Below are 15879 nucleotides of genomic sequence, written 5' to 3'. Positions count from 1 at the left end.
ACTAAAGTCTAATAAAGCCACAACATAAATCTGGTGCTTCTAGTTTATGAACTGAGTGTGGACGGGTCTGCATTAAGGGAGTAAACATGTTTATGATGATCACTCAGGTGTTCGTCACAGCTCAGTCTCAGATTAACCAATGAGCAGGTTTTAATAACTGATCAATGAAAACTGAACAGGAGGGAGGAGGAGCTTATGTCTCCGTGATGAAGACCAGCAGCAGAGTTTCTGTGGGAGAAGAAGAAGCAGGAAGGAGGATTTCTCATTGTTGGCACAACTGTACTTAAAAAAACAATTGATTTGATTGGTCTATAGTTGCTGTAGTGGGCGGGGGCAGTGCTTCACATCCAGCTTAGTGAAAAGGCCTGAGCGGTGGTGTGGCAGACAAATCTGTCCTGAACATGATTTAAAAAGTAACAAATATTAATTATATTAAAAAACTGCTCAACACCAAAGCAGTGAGCTGCAACAGCACACGCAGCAATGGAAGTCGCGCCTGGCTGATCGTGGTTTGAGACTCAACATCAAGAAGACCGAGTACGTGGAAGCTGGCCCCCAAACTGATGGCACCATTAACATCGATGGGGAAGACCTGAAGAAAGCTGACCAATTCAAGTACTTGTGATCGATGATCAGTGGCGACGGGATATCCTTCAGGACGTGCGAGCAAGGGTCAATGCCGCATGGACAAAGTGGCGTCAAGTGACGGGTGGGCTATGCGACCGTGGAATGCCAGACCATCTCAAGATTTACAAGACTGTAGTCCACCCAGTTGCCCATTTAAAAAGTAACAAATATTAATTATTTAAAAAATTGCTCAACACCAAATACTTTGATAGTTTCCAGCATATATTTTCTTTGTTTAGCTAACTTAAAAACAAAAACATTTCCATGGGCGGCTGTGAGTGGCTCCAACAGTGAGGATGTTGCTGTTCAGGTCTCAGAGAATGGCTGCATTGATGGGGTCAGCTGTTTGTTCAGTCATTACCTAAGGATGATGCCAGACCCCACATGGGCACAGGAGCCACATGTACAAGCTGGACTTTATCAAGTTGATGAGGAGAAAAAGTGTCCACACACCACTCGTGCTCCTCAGCCTGCAGACGAGGCCCTGAGCTGAAGCCTGAAGCACCACTGGTACAAAGATGGGAGGACAGTGGATCAGACTGGTGGCAGGACAAAAATTACCACCGTCTGAGTTTTTCTCCGTTTTCTACCCGGCACGGAGAAAGGCCTTAAAAAAAACCTTAAAAAAACACATCATCCCAGCCAAACAACTGAGAGACCCCTGACACCACCAGCACCACCAAGCAGACCTCAGACACCACCAGCCATGCCCCGCAGACCCCAGAATCCCTCAGCCCCATTCATCACCCTGCAGTATCTGATGTGCATAATTAGAATTTATTAAATTAAGTCAACATTTAGATATTGAAAACAATCCATATTAACAACAAAAAACAGTTCAGTCAGCTGTGAAACTCAAGGTGAATAGATACTGAAACTAAATTGAACATCTATAATATAATATAATATAATATAATATAATATAATATAATATAATATAATATAATATAAAACTACAATGAAATAAAATAAAACGTCCACGTGGCGGCAGCAGCTAGGCCTCGGTTTCCCGCCGGATATCGTCATCTTATCGCGCCGGAAGCGGAACCTCTTTCCTTTCTTGTTTCTGCTCAGTAAAGAGACGCACACAGGTGAGTCCGCTCCCGGTTTATATCCTCTGTAATCTCTGCTGCAGGTGACCATCCGCCGCTCTGCCTGGTCGGTGCTGACCCTGCGTCTCTTCCCGCGTCTGTTGGCGTTTGTATCGTTTCTCTGGCTGAAGGTTAATGGAGGATTTTTCATGTTTTGTGCTCTGTGGGAGTTTGTGTCCAGCCGCCATCTTAGCTCCACGCGAAGCCTCCTCAAAGGGAAACAAATACAACGCTAGAGCCAGGTGTGTGTCGCAAAGGTGTGCTAAAGAAGCGCGTGAAGTTTTAGGTGAAAGAGCAGGTAGAAAAACGCTCCGTGAGGTCCTGCCGGCTCCTCGGAGTCAACACAAGCTAACAGGCTAACATTAGCTTATGTTAGCCTCGGCGCTGCTACTGACGTTTCAAACTTTATTTAAAATGTCAGTGGTCGCAGCAAACACGCGCGTCCGAGTCTGCAGGCAGAGTCAGAACCTCCTCAACCTGGACCGGGATGGACCGGGTCAGTGACACCACGTGACCGCGCGGTGGGTCCGTTATCGGACAGAGGGCGCGTTCCAGTTGAAAACAAACGGAGCCGGGCTGTCCAGGGTCAAAGTTCAGAGTTAAAGTTTAGACTGGACCGGGTCAGGGTTGGTTGTTAGATAGTTTCTGAGCTGACCCTCCCAGTGAGGTGGGTCTGATCAGGGATCAACAGTGTGATCAGAAGCTCTCAGACTGAGGTTACTGTAGAGTTCATGTTCAGAGCTGATGTGATTGATTATTTATTGATCAGTCGAGATAACTGGCTGGTGTTTGATTGTCATATTAGTTGAGTTTTCAGAGTTGGAGGATGCCGTCTGTGATTAGCTGTGTGCGGTGGGTTTTATTTTGGAGGTGTCCCGACTTTAATGTTGACCTGAGAGTTTCAGGATGTTAAGGTAAAACTCATAAAGAGGTCAGACCTGAACAGGAAGTGGGTTTGGGGTGTAATGGAGGCATGGGGAAACGCTGCTGGAAGGGAAGGTCTCACCGTGTTACGCTGCAGCGGCGGTCTAGTCTCGATGTCTGTATAAAGAATAGCTGGCTGTGATTGGTGATTCTCTGTGTGCGTGCTCGCTGTGACCTCATGCTCACATGTGTCTGACTCCTCTTCCTCCTCCTCAGCAGAAGATGGCTCCTCGTAAAGGGAAGGAGAAGAAGGAGGAGCAGGTGATCAGCCTGGGTCCTCAGGTGGCCGAGGGCGAGAACGTCTTCGGCGTCTGCCACATTTTCGCCTCCTTCAACGACACCTTTGTCCACGTCACTGACCTCTCCGGAAAGTATGTCCCCTCCGACCATCTGCTCGCCAAAATAAAAGCCGCTCTCTAATTGGTGCTAATGGTGTTTGTGTGTGTTTGCAGGGAGACGATCTGCCGTGTGACCGGTGGGATGAAGGTGAAGGCGGACAGAGACGAGTCTTCTCCGTACGCTGCCATGTTGGCGGCTCAGGACGTCGCTCAGCGCTGCAAAGAGCTCGGCATCACGGCGCTGCACATCAAGTTGAGGGCCACTGGGGGCAACAGGTAACCTGCACTCACCTGATTCTGTAGGCAGTGGGCTGACACTTTATTAGGTACACCTCAAGCACTGAACAGATCAATACAATTTCAAGTTACCAGGTTTAACCCAGTCAGGTGATCAGGGTTTAAATCCATGGTACTCTGCTGTACCTAATAAAGTGACAGGGGTGGAGTCAGTGAAGCAGAGTGAGTGTTTTTTTTTTTTTTTTTTTTTTATTAAATCTGCCATTTCTGTGCAGGAAGCCTCTTCATTTGATCCAAATCTGAACCAAACTCCATTCAAAAAACTGTTGATTTTACTGAAACAGTTCAAGTGCAGTTCAGGTGAAGTCCTCAGCAGGGTCTGTTCAAAGCTCTAAGAATAGATAAAAGTCGAGTATTTATTGTTACCTTAGTAAGTCTGACTGGTTTAACTGGAGATAGACCAGCAGCCTCTGACTGCATCGCTGCAGGTCTGGGGTCAGCCAGGCCTTTCAAACCCAGGTGTGTGTGTGTTACCTGTCCAGGTGGTGACCTGCTCTGTTTTCCTTTCAGGACAAAGACTCCTGGTCCTGGAGCCCAGTCTGCTCTCAGAGCTCTGGCTCGATCCGGCATGAAGATCGGGCGCATCGGTAAGTTTGTTTTTATTCATATTAAAGTTTTTGACTAAAAAGCGCGCTCAGTGAGCAGGTAGACGAGGCAGCACACGTGTCACTTCCTGTGATACAGTCACTTGAGTGCGGTCGGGTTTAAGGTCGTGTGTGTGTGTTATTCTGTTGTGTCATTTTCAACACCTTTATCGACCTGTCGGTGAACACCTGCGCTGCTCTCAGGTCAGCAGCTTTCTCAGTGAGGGTCGGAAGCTTTAAACGACTCGGCGGATTTAAATTAACTTTATTCGTACATCTATCTGATTGACACAGTTTGAATCTGAGCTTTATTGACAGCCTGAACAGTGACGTTTCCTTTAACTCGGCTCTACATTCGTGTGACAGTGTTGACGAGCGTCTGATCATGTGATTGTTTCTTCCTCGTGTGTTTCAGAGGACGTCACGCCGATCCCGTCAGACTCGACCAGGAGGAAGGGCGGTCGCCGCGGTCGCCGTCTGTAAACTGTAAACAGCGACATTTTCACCACAATAAAAGATTAAAGTCGACTTCTGTCTCCGTGTCTCATCAATGACCTGATCACCGATCCATCGGTTTGAACTTCCTCACATGATTATGTGAACATTAATGTGAGCAGTGGGCGGAGCTTTGAGAAACCTTCATGTTTACAGTCAAACATTAAAATCTGATTAACAGTGCAAATGGGATCAGTCCACACTAGAGACTGTTGGTGCTGGAGGTACTTGAGTACTCGAGTACTGCAGTAGTTTAAAGTACTGTGGTATTTCCTGCTGTGCTGCAGGACATGAAGCTCTTTGATTATTGGATCAGGGATTGATTGATCTGATGGAGGTGGAGACAAAATGACAGGAACACCTGAAGCTTTTATAAAACGCATGTTCGGATGTTTCCAGGTGTTGTTGTGTCCACCCTGTGGGTGTAGCTGTGGCTCTGACGAATGAAACATTCAGACTCTTTCTTCTTATGGAGGATTTGAGTCTGCGGGCCTTCGTTCAGTTTGTTTTTCTGTCGCACTAAAATAATCTGCTCGAGTTAAAATGATGACATCATGCTGACAAAGCTTTTCTTTTCCTTTTTTACAAAACTGAAACAATCATTTCAAATTGATTCACTCTGACTGTGAGTGAAGCTTCAGACACCACACTGAATCATATTTAATATTTATTTTATTTGGAAATAACGCTGATCTGTGAGGTCATTCTCAGGGCGGGGCTTCAGAGCAAGCTCAGACTGGTCACACAGGACTCTCCTCCTCCTCTGATTGGCTGAGCCTGCTGTCAGTCTTCAGTCTCTGACCACACCTCCAAACTCCTGCAGACAGATTCGTCAATGAATGAATTTAAACCTCTGTGCGGATTTTTCTGCGTAATGCTTTAGTCTGACCAGCTGAGGGCGACATTTACCATCAGCTGCTCCAACCTGAAGGGTCGATCCCTCAGGTCACCACACCTGTGTGTGTCTGAGGAGCATTTAATGTTTTACAGCTGTTTAAAGACATTTATGTTGATGGTGTCTGTCGTCTCTGCGACTCTGTGCTCAGTTCCTGTCATGTGACTAATCCTGCACTGACCTGCAGAGGATTTTACTGCACAATTTACAGACCTTTACAAAAAATTTGAATATCATGAAAAAGTACATTTATGTCCATAATTCCATTCACAGTGTTGGGGAGTAATGGAATACATGTACCACCGTTACGTATTTAAAATACAAAATATGAGTAACTGGATTACACGGCGGTCTTTTCCTGTTTCATAAGGTTATGAGGGGTTAGGGTGTCCACGCCGGTGAAAAACACAACACGCATTAAGAGGCCTTCGTGTCTGTGTCTCAAACTCGTGGCCCATATCACCTCTGCTTGCGGCCCGCATAATGACGTGAAGAAATGTTTAAAAAGTTATTCACAAAAATGATTTAATATGAAAGCAGCAGGCAGAGTGTTACAGGCGTCGCCCTAATCATGTAGCCTGATGGGCAGTGTAGTCCGTGCTGCAGGGAGAATGGGCCGCTGTACCTGTGATGTGTCTGTGAGCGAGGAGGGAGGAAAAGAGCCGAAAAGTAAGAGATGTCACCGAGCAGAAACAGGAGCTGGAAGCATGTGTTCGTATTATTGTAGGGTCGACCTTACAATACGAAGCACCTTGATGCGACTGTTGTTGTGATTTGGTGCTGTATCAATAAGATTGAATTGAATGTAGAGCACCTGCCTCCTCATTGTGCTGCCTGTTTTGTGGTTGTTCTTGTGACCCTTGCTTGACCCCCCCACACACAGATGTTTGAAAGCAGTATGGTGTGACAATATGGCCATTTGCAACATTTGTACTTTGGGGTCAAAAACGACCAAAGGAAGGAGTTGTTCAGTACTATGCTATGCAGTATTGGGGTAAGTTTTAAGTAATTTTTTTTTTTTTTTTTTTTTTGACTTTCTAACAGCTGTTGTCCTCTGGGGTTAAAAATGACCCCAAAGTACAAATGTTGCAAATGGCCATATTGTCACACCATACTGCTTTCATTTTTTTTTTTTTTGGCCTGTCCCGTTTGGCTCTTTTGCATCAGAATTATTGTCTAAAGGCGAAGAAAGATGCCCAACGGATTTACTTTACCAAATGGACCATCCCAGCCTTGCCGTAATGGTCCATTTGATTCACCTTTTATTGTTTATTTTATTTTCACTTACTGAACACGGGACAGACTTGACTGGGGGAAAGAAGGGGAGAAAGAAAGAGGGAAAGAGAAACAGCTGGGTGAATGGGTTAAATGCAGAGAAACTATTTCCCTATGGGGACTAACACACACACGCAGCTTGTTTACTGTATATGACCCTTGGCCCGCAACTGCAGAAAGAAAGCTGTCCATGATGGGACCAGTGCAGAGGAATAAACCTGAGCTTCCTCCTGCACTTGTGTCAAATATGGACACGCCTTTGTCCTCATGAAAGTTTGCCTTCACTCAGACTCATGCCCTCCTACCATGCCAAAATATAGAAAACTGTCAGGTAATGAGTTGGAATAAAGTTGAATAAAACCTTGAAACACAGAGATGGATGATATTTTATACTTGTTGCTTTATAAACAGTCAAAGCAAACGGGGTCATTTTTGAGCCCAGAGGACAACAGATGTGATTATGTGCTGCCAGTAAAAAACTTGTAGTTTAAAAACAGCTTTCTGAATTAACGTTGACATAAACCCGTCCGTGATCATCTGTTAAAGCAACCGACTCTGGTTGTGAAACGATCCTCACGATAACTGATGATTTAATTTATTTTTTACCCAAAACCAAAGAAACATTTCATTTAAATGAGGTTTTATCTATGGAGCCCCGCAGGGGACATGGGAGAAAAAAAGAATTAGGGAGAAAAAAAAATTAAGACGGACTTTTGCGAGATCTTGCAAAACAAACTCGGGATCTCGCAAAAGTATTGCGAGAGCTCGCAAAAGTTTTAGCCGCATTCTTCGGAGGCTGCCAGCTCGAAGCCGACCGGGAGGTCGAGGCACGATGTGCCGGGAAAGCGGTGTTCCTCCCGGCTGTAGTAGGTCTCGACCTCCCGTTAGCTTCGAGCTAGTGGGTGTCAGATCTCCAAAAACGTCGGAGCACTTTTGCAAATATGTGATGTCTTGTAAACCGAGCAGGTATCTGACGTTTACACAACTACATTCACGCCTCAAAATATCTTAAAAGTGTATTTTGTGACCCAGAAAGAGTAATATTACAACTAAGTAGCTGCCGCCATTGTTGGAATTCAACTTTCGCGAGAAAGTTTTGCGAGATCCCGAGTTTGTTTTGTGAGATCTCGCAAAAGTCCGTCTTAATTTTTTTTTTTCTCCCTAATTTTTTTTTTCTCCCATGTCCCCTGCGGGGCTCCGTATTTATCAGACATAAGTTTGAAATGGAAAAAAGAAATAGTGTCAAAAATGTCTGAATTAAGTTTTAATTAAAAGTGGGGGGAAATCCACCTCATAGTAATTAAGTATCAATCAAACCAGATGGGGACATTTTGACCCCTGAGGACCACAGCTGTGTGTGTGTGTGTGTGTCTGTGTGTGTGCGTGTGTGTGTGTGTCTGTGTGTGTGTGTGTGTGTGTGTGTCTGTGTGTGTGCGTGTGTGTGTGTGTGTGTGTGTGTGTGAGTCTGTGTGTGTGTGTGTGTCTGTGTGTGTGTGTGTGTGTGTGAGTCTGTGTGTGTGTGTGTCTGTGTGTGTGTGTGTGTGTGTGTGTGTGTGTGTGTGTCTGTGTGTGTGTGAGTCTGTGTGTGTGTGTGTGTGAGTGTGTGTGTGTGTGTCTGTGTGTGTGTGTGTGTGTGTGTGTGTGTGTGTGTGAGTCTGTGTGTGTGTGTGTGTGTGTGTGTGTGTGTGTGTGTGTGTGTGTGTCTGTGTGTGTGTGAGTCTGTGTGTGTGTGTGTGTGTGTGTGTGTGTGTGTGTGTGTGTGTCTGTGTGTGTGTGAGTCTGTGTGTGTGTGTGTGTGAGTCTGTGTGTGTGTGTGTGTGTGTGTGTGTGTGTGTGTGTGTGTGTGTGTGTCTGTGTGTGTGTGTCTGTGTGTGTGTGTGTGTGTGTGTCTGTGTGTGTCTGTGTGTGTGTGTGTGTGTGTGTCTGTGTGTGTCTGTGTGTGTGTGTCTGTGTGTGTGTGTGTGTGTGTGTGTCTGTGTGTGTGTGTGTGTGTCTGTGTGTGTGTGTGTGTCTGTGTGTGAGTCTGTGTGTGTCTGTGTGTCTGTGTGTGTGTGTCTGTGTGTGTGTGTCTGTGTGTGTCTGTGTGTGTGTGTGTCTGTGTGTGTGTCTGTGTGTGTGTCTGTCTGTGTGTGTCTGTGTGTGTGTCTGTGTGTGTCTGTCTGTGTGTGTGTGTGTGTGTGTGTGTCTGTGTGTGTCTGTGTGTGTGTGTGTGTGTGTGTCTGTGTGTGTGTCTGTGTCTGTCTGTGTGTGTCTGTGTGTGTGTGTGTCTGTGTGTGTGTGTCTGTGTGTGTCTGTGTGTGTGTGTGTGTGTCTGTGTGTGTGTGTGTGTGTCTGTGTGTGTGTCTGTGTGTGTGTGTGTGTGTGTGTCTGTGTCTGTGTGTGTGTCTGTGTCTGTGTGTGTGTGTGTGTCTGTGTGTGTGTCTGTGTGTGTCTGTGTGTGTGTCTGTGTGTGTCTGTGTGTGTCTGTGTCTGTGTGTGTCTGTGTGTGTGTCTGTCTGTGTCTGTGTGTGTCTGTGTGTGTGTGTGTGCATCTGTGTGTGTGTGCATCTGTGTGTGTGTGTGTGTCTGTCTGTGTGTGTGTGTGTGTCTGTCTGTGTCTGTGTGTGTGTGTCTGTGTGTGTGTGTGTGTGTGTGTGTGTGTGTGTCTGTGTGTGTGTGTGTGTCTGTGTGTGTGTGTGTGTGTACTGACTGTGAGCTGCAGTCAGCAGAGCAGGGATGAAGATGATGAAGGTCAGTCTCGCTGAGTTCCTGATGAAGATCTCCAGGTGGTCGGCCTGCTGCACAGCTGTGATCCTCACCTGTAAACATGAAGTCATGTGACCTGTGAACCAATCAGCAGCCTGAAGGTGAAGCTCTGATCCAGGCTCAACAGCTGATCAGCATTCAGTCAGCTCTGATTAATCAATGAATCCATCATCAACGTAGCTCTGACGCTAGGAGTCACCATGGCAACGGGTAAACAAAGAGCAGCTCTGACATCCACATCGATCTGTTTAAGTCCCTCATCATCATCATTATTATTCTGATTAACTACTTCCTCTCACCTGAATGCAGACGACACTCACCTGTACCTCTTGTTTAAACCTGTGATTTGGATAGATGTTGTTTTGCATTTTTCTAAACACCAGGTCTCTGTGGCTTTTAAACCCCAAAACACGCTGCGCCACAAACTGGTGCACCCCAAGGATCGGGTCCCCGACACAAACAGAGTAAGAGAGTGTACGCTGGTAAGATTGGCAGGATTTATACAGCGGGGAACCAAACAGCCTCTGGCTACAACACAGCAGAGCCACCTCGTCAGGCCAGGACTCTGCAGTCTGTTCACATCTACAGGCCAGTGGACACTCTTTCAGTGATGAGGATGTCCACATGTAAGGACTTGTGTCTGAAGTGATTCATATCAGCAAATCTGCCATGTTGCAAATATCATTGATGTTTATGATAAATACGTGTGGCCCTAACACTGAGCCCTGTGGTACACCACACACAATAGATCATCTATGCTCTGTCTCTCCATCCTGTTACCACCCCTTAGCCCACATCCTTCCACTTATTATGTAAAAATATTTCATGGTTATTCGTGTCATTGTTTCAGATCCAGAAATCCCAACCTGTGAATTTCTTTTCGTTCATGGGACTTTGTTCTGTGAGATGTGCTGGCACAGAGTGTTAGACCGGCTTGTTCTGAGTCGGCACCGATGGTCAGCCTGACGTTTGTCAGTAAATCTGCTTGTACAGGTAAACATGTTTCTATGGAAACATTAATATTTTCATTTCGTCAGGACGTTCACTCGTGTAACCGTTTTCATGTGATCAGTCAGCTTCTTTCGTTCTCACAGATGAACATTATCAATATTTTATTGCATCATCTCTTACAGTAAGATCATTGTTGTTATCTGTGGATGTCACAGTGCAGGGGTTTTCACCGTTAACAAAGAAAAAAACGAACCTCAGTCTGAGTGTGCGTTGTCATCAAGTCTGTGACATCACTTCCTGTTTGTCCCGCCATGGTTGTGATGGTGGTTAAGATGTGAGGAAGATCCTCAGCTGTGACGACGCTCAGGTCAAAGTGATGTTTGTCATCGTTGAACCAGCCGGGTATCCTCACCCTGCAGCCGTATCGTCCAGCGTCTCCCTCTGTCAGGCTCTTTATGGTCAGAGAGACGTCTCCGTCCTCCAGTCGGCCCAGCAGCTCATACCTGCTGGAAGCTCTGGTTAACACTCTGAGTCCATCTGTGGAGATCAGCGGATTGGAGCAGCCTCTGGCTGGTATTTCTCCTCGCTGCCAGCACACGTTCATAGATCTGTGATATTTCCTGTCATATTTACAGGGCAGAGTGACGTCCTGACCTGGTTGACCTTTGACCCTGCTGCTGTCACATTCACAGACTGAAAACACAGAAACAGGAAGTTAAAGACAGTTTGATTTAAGAAGAGTTTCCAGCAGAAACATTCCTGATGTGAACGAGCAGACTACCTGAGCGCAGGAGCAGGAGCAGCACCACAGCCTCCATCGCTGCATCAGTCCGATGGTTGGTGTTCAGTTCAAGCTGAATATCAAATAAACCAAGAAGACTTTCAAGCTGCTGCTGCTTCTTCTTCTTCTTCTGCTTCTTCTTCTTCTCTGACTTTCTGATAATCTGTGTTATTTATATTTTTGTGGTTTTGCAAGGCCAGCTTGTGACTTCCTGTTAACGGCAGCTCGTTCTGTAACTTCTCATCTCACTAAACCACATCGGCATGTTAACCCCTCGTCTTGGGGGCGCTAGGTGAGTATTTTGGTTTCAAAAGCCCATCTCTCTGTTTGTGTGTCTCTCAGCTGCAGCAGTAGGTGAGTTGTTGTGCGCTGTTTCATTTTTCACAGTCGGTGTAAAAGCTGAGCTCGGCCCTCCCACAGAGACGTTAGCAGCACCGATCCATGATCTAAAAAGTGTTTTGTCTCACTCCCATTTCTTCTTGTTGCATGTTGAAGCGCTACTTGGAACCTTTTTACGATCCAACCATGAAAAATAGGATTTTATGACATTTTTCAACTGGTCTTAAACTTTTGATGGGGACTGGACCAGCAGCTGCTGGGAGATGTTGACTGGCTACAGATGGATGGGGGTCTCTGTGGGGCCATTCAGAGACCCCGTCCTCACTCGCTACTAGGCTCGGGGTCAAAGTTCAGTCCGGTGTTCTGGGAATCGATCCTACCTCACAAACCATCCTACCCGTTGTTTCCATGCATGTGCACAACACAAAGCACAAATTTACTTCATTTTTCTTTAACCTGTTGTGAATATCGGGGCGACCGTGGCTCAGGGGGTTGGGAAGCACATCTGTAACCAGAAGGTTGCTGGTTCGATCCCCGGGCTCTCCATCGTCGCCTCTGTCAGTTTGCCCCAGGGCAGCTGTGGCTACAACTGTAGCTGCCTCCACCAGTGAGTGAATGAATAGTGTAAAGCGCTTTGGCTGCCTTGAAAAGCGCTGTACAAATGCAATCCATTAATATTTGTTATGGTTAAGCATAGGTAGAGTTGGATGTCTCGAGACCACTTTTCTTGGTCTCGGTCTTGCTTTGTCACATCGACATAGTGTTCGGGCGATTTGGAGTCAACCATCGGCGGAGCGGGGAGGTGGATTACTGGGCTTAAGCCCAGGTCATTTTTTCAGAAGCCTGGAGTCTTTTGGAGTGTAGTGCAGCGATGCAGAGGAGAGCTGAAGTTTGACCAGGTACCAAAGCAAATCACTGGTACTGTACAAATAATGTAAATATGACGGTGCATCACAAAAGATATCAAACTGATCACTTGACCCATGTTACGTTACTCACTCTTCAAGTGAATCAACAAAAGGTGAAATGAAAAGCCGAACAACAACAACGCTGTTTCTTTAGAGAGTCTCAGCTCACATGTGTGTTTATTTCATATTTTCAGTTCTTACCCTCCACGGCTGAACAAACTCTCTAAACCGGTTTCAGTTATGCACTGATGAACACAACAAAGGACATAAGGAGCTTCTTTCAAACAAAAAACTCAGGTAGATGTTATTGTATATATTATGCTTTGGATGTTGTTCAGTATATTTCTATGCAAAACAAGAGGAATTTCAATACACAGCAGGATATTCACAGTTTAAACCAGATATTTACGCTTTAGGGAGAAAACATAAAAACTTTTTTTTTACTGTTAAACATCAATTTTGAGTAAACTTGTTTTGTTGTAGATAAATAAATTTGTCTGTGAAGGTTCTCAGTCATCCAGGTCATCGTAGTCAAAGGAGCTTGCAAAGAAAAGCGTCTGGACTTCTTTAAGTTGCTTGAAGACGTTTCACCTCTCATCCGAGAAGCTTCTTCAGTTCTAAGGTCAAATGGTGGAGAGTCCCAGATATAAACCTAGTGGGAGTTTCCCCCCACAGAGGGACAAAAGGACCCCCTGATGATCCTCTAATCGCCTGAGCCAAGGTGTGAAACTGGGTGTGGGTCCCAATCAGCCAGAGTTTCGGGTGAGTTCATTGTGAAACCTGGCTCCACCTTATCATGTGAATTCCTGAGGTCAGATGGCCCAGGATGTGAGTGGGCGTTAAGGCGTCTGGGAAGGATCTCAAAACTGGATTATAGATGGCAGAGAGTTGGTGTCGTAAACCCCGCCTCTGTTCAAAGATGGTCGCTCACAGTGGACATAGATGCTTCTTTCACTCCTCTTTCAAACCATCTGTCCTCTCTGTCCAAAAATGCTCGAAAGAGTGACCTTTGACCTTAAGATGCAGATGGACTGCTGAGTCTTGTCCTGTGGAGGTGGCTGTTCTGTGTTGTGCCATGCGCTTGTGAAGTGGCTGTTTGGTCTCTCCGATGTAGAGGTCTGAGCATTCCTCGCTGCACTGTACAGCAAACACCACATTGTTTAGTCTGTGTTTTGGCGTTTTGTCTTTCGGGTGAACCAGTTTGTGTCTGAGTGTGTTGCTGGGTCTGAAATGCACCGGGATGTCATGCTTGGAGAAAACTCTCCTGAGTTTCTCTGATACACCGGCTACATAGGGGATGACAATGTTGTTGCGTCTGTCCTTCTTATCCTCCCTCGCTGGTGTCTGGTCTTCTTTTCTGTGCCTCTTTGCTGACTTTAAGAACGCCCATTTAGGATAGCCGCACGTTTTGAGTGCTTCCTTTACATGTGTGTGTTCCTTCTTTTCCCTTCAGGCTTAGAGGGAACATGTTCTGCCCGGTGGTGTAGGGTCCTGATTACTCCAAGTTTGTGTTCCAGAGGGTGATGGGAGTCAAAGAGGAGGTACTGGTCCGTGTGTGTGGGCTTCCGGTAAACTTCGATGTTGAGTTTGCCGTTCTGTTCAATGTGCACGGCGCAGTCCAGGAAAGGCAGACAGTTGTCCTTTGTGTCTTCCCTGGTGAACTTGATGTTTTTATCCACAGCGTTAATGTGCGCAGTGAAGGATTCCACTTCTTGTGTCTTGATTTTGACCCAGGTGTCGTCCACATATCTGTACCAGTGGCTGGGTACTCTTCCTTTGAAAGAGCCAAGAGCCTTCCTTTCCACTTCCTCCATGTAAAGGTTGGCTACAATAGGTGACACGGGGGAGCCCATGGCACAGCCATGTTTTTGTCTGTAGAAGCCTTCGTTGTATTTGAATATGTAGTGGTGAGGCAGAGGTCTAACAGTGTGCAGATCTGATCGGGGTTGAAGTTGGGCCTGTCCTCCAACGAGCTGTCTTCTTGTAGTCGTTTTCTGACAGTCTCCACGGCCTCCGTGGTGGGTATGCAAGTGAAGAGAGAGACTACATCAAAGGACACCATGGTTTCATCTGGATCCATAATGACATCTCTCACCTTCTCAACAAAATCCAAAGTGTTCTGGACGTGGTGTTCAGAGCTGCCCACCAGCAGGATCGAAGCCAGAAACTTGGAGATGTTATAGGTGACCGAGTTGATCGTGCAGACAATCGGTCTTAAAGGTGCTCCCTGTTTATGCATTTTCGGTAAACCATACAGACTCAGAATTTCAGGACGTTTCACGGATCACATTAACTCAGTGGACCGACACATCAGATTCACCAGGGAGGATATGAAAAGTGGCAGGTTAGCCTTCTTAGACTGTGAGATTTCCATCAGTAATGAGGGACATCTAAAAGCTGACATGTACCGTAAACCTACACAAACAGATCAGTATCTAAGGTTTGACTCTCATCATCCACCGGAGCACAAACTGGGTGTCATCAGGACGCTACAACACAGAGCGAACACCATCCCCACTGACACAGCAGCCAGGGAGGCAGAAGAACATCAAGAAGGCCCTGAGTAAACGTGGTTATCCCAGCTGGACTTTTGTCAAAGCTGGAAAGGCTCCTAAAGAAAGCTCCAGCCGACCCAGGAGAGAAGGACAACCGCTGCCTAAGCAAAAACCTGCAGTGATCCCGTACGTGTCAGGAGTATCGGAGCAGCTGAGACACATTTTTTCTAAACACCGGGTCTCTGTTGCTTTTAAACCCCAAAACACGCTGCGCCACAAACTGGTCCACCCCAAGGATCGGGTCCCCCGACACAAACAGAGTAACATAGTTTACGCTGTTAAGTGCAGGAGGATTGGCAGGATTTATACATCGGGGAAACCAAACAACCTCTGGTGAAGCGGATGGCACAACACAGAAGAGCCACCTCATCAGGCCACGACTCTGCGGTCTATTTACACCTACAGGCCAGTGGACACTCTTTCAATGATGAGGATGTTCACATCCTGGACAGGGAGGAACGCTGGTTTGAGGGCGGAGTCAAGGAGGCCATTTACGTGAAAAGGGAAAGACCATCTCTGAATGGAGGAGGGGCCTAAGGGTACATCTGTCACCATCTTACAGTTCTGTGATTGCAGCCATTCCCCAACTCTCTGTGAATGGGACTCATGGTTATTGATCAGTGGTTTTTGATCAATGGTCATGATAATTTGCATAATTAAGATTAAGGAACTGCCCTCCCAGCCCATTGTTGCTTCAGTGGTGCTGGTTTCAGTCATTATGCAAATGTACTGTTTATAAGATTGAAACCTGCAGTCAGCTGAGACTGAAGACGTCACCTGATGATGACGAAACGTTTCTCCCACAAAACGCTACGTCCAGATGAACAGAAGCAACTTTTGGAGATTTTGGTCATATCGCACAGCCCTACTCCAGACGATTTGATTCTGAGCTGAAGAAGCTTCTGATTGGTTAGTAGAGTCCATGTGAGTAAACTGGTGGCACAGCTGTGGATGCATATAAGGCAAAACACAGAGGCTGTTTCTGTGACATGGGAACATCAAGAGATGTCAAACAAAACAGCAGGAACAGAACTGTGGAGCTCCATAAGTGTGGCTCAGTTTGAATACAATTTG

At 46.2% G+C, this 15879-nt stretch overlaps 2 protein-coding genes across 3 annotated transcripts; one reads left to right on the top strand and one right to left on the bottom strand.

Moving 5' to 3' along the window:
- Positions 1-1633: 1633 nt before the first annotated feature.
- On the top strand, positions 1634-4387 carry rps14 (ribosomal protein S14). Of its 2 annotated transcripts, none has more exons than XM_076889531.1 (5): positions 1634-1718; positions 2862-3013; positions 3095-3256; positions 3788-3864; positions 4277-4387. In XM_076889531.1, the coding sequence occupies exons 2-5, from the start codon at positions 2865-2867 to the stop codon at positions 4342-4344; spliced, it is 456 nt and encodes a 151-aa protein (XP_076745646.1). In that variant the 5' UTR covers positions 1634-1718; positions 2862-2864; the 3' UTR covers positions 4345-4387. The 2 variants fall into 2 exon arrangements, with proteins under 2 accessions (XP_076745646.1, XP_014266242.1); XM_014410756.3 differs by having other exon boundaries at positions 2859-3013.
- Positions 4388-5050: 663 nt separating this feature from the next.
- LOC143420654 (uncharacterized) lies at positions 5051-14489 on the bottom strand. The gene is made up of 5 exons (XM_076888792.1): positions 14346-14489; positions 11004-11076; positions 10476-10915; positions 9216-9324; positions 5051-5173 (listed from the first exon to the last, which is right to left on the bottom strand). Exons 1-5 carry the CDS (start codon positions 14487-14489, stop codon positions 5097-5099), a joined length of 843 nt encoding a protein of 280 aa, XP_076744907.1. The 3' UTR covers positions 5051-5096.
- Positions 14490-15879: the final 1390 nt, after the last annotated feature.

Source organism: Maylandia zebra, linkage group LG10 (genome assembly GCF_041146795.1).
Source record: "Maylandia zebra isolate NMK-2024a linkage group LG10, Mzebra_GT3a, whole genome shotgun sequence".
NCBI classification, from domain to species: domain Eukaryota; kingdom Metazoa; phylum Chordata; class Actinopteri; order Cichliformes; family Cichlidae; genus Maylandia; species Maylandia zebra.
The sequence above is the reverse complement of the archived record's forward strand: the minus strand, read 5'-3'. Positions and strand labels throughout refer to the sequence as shown.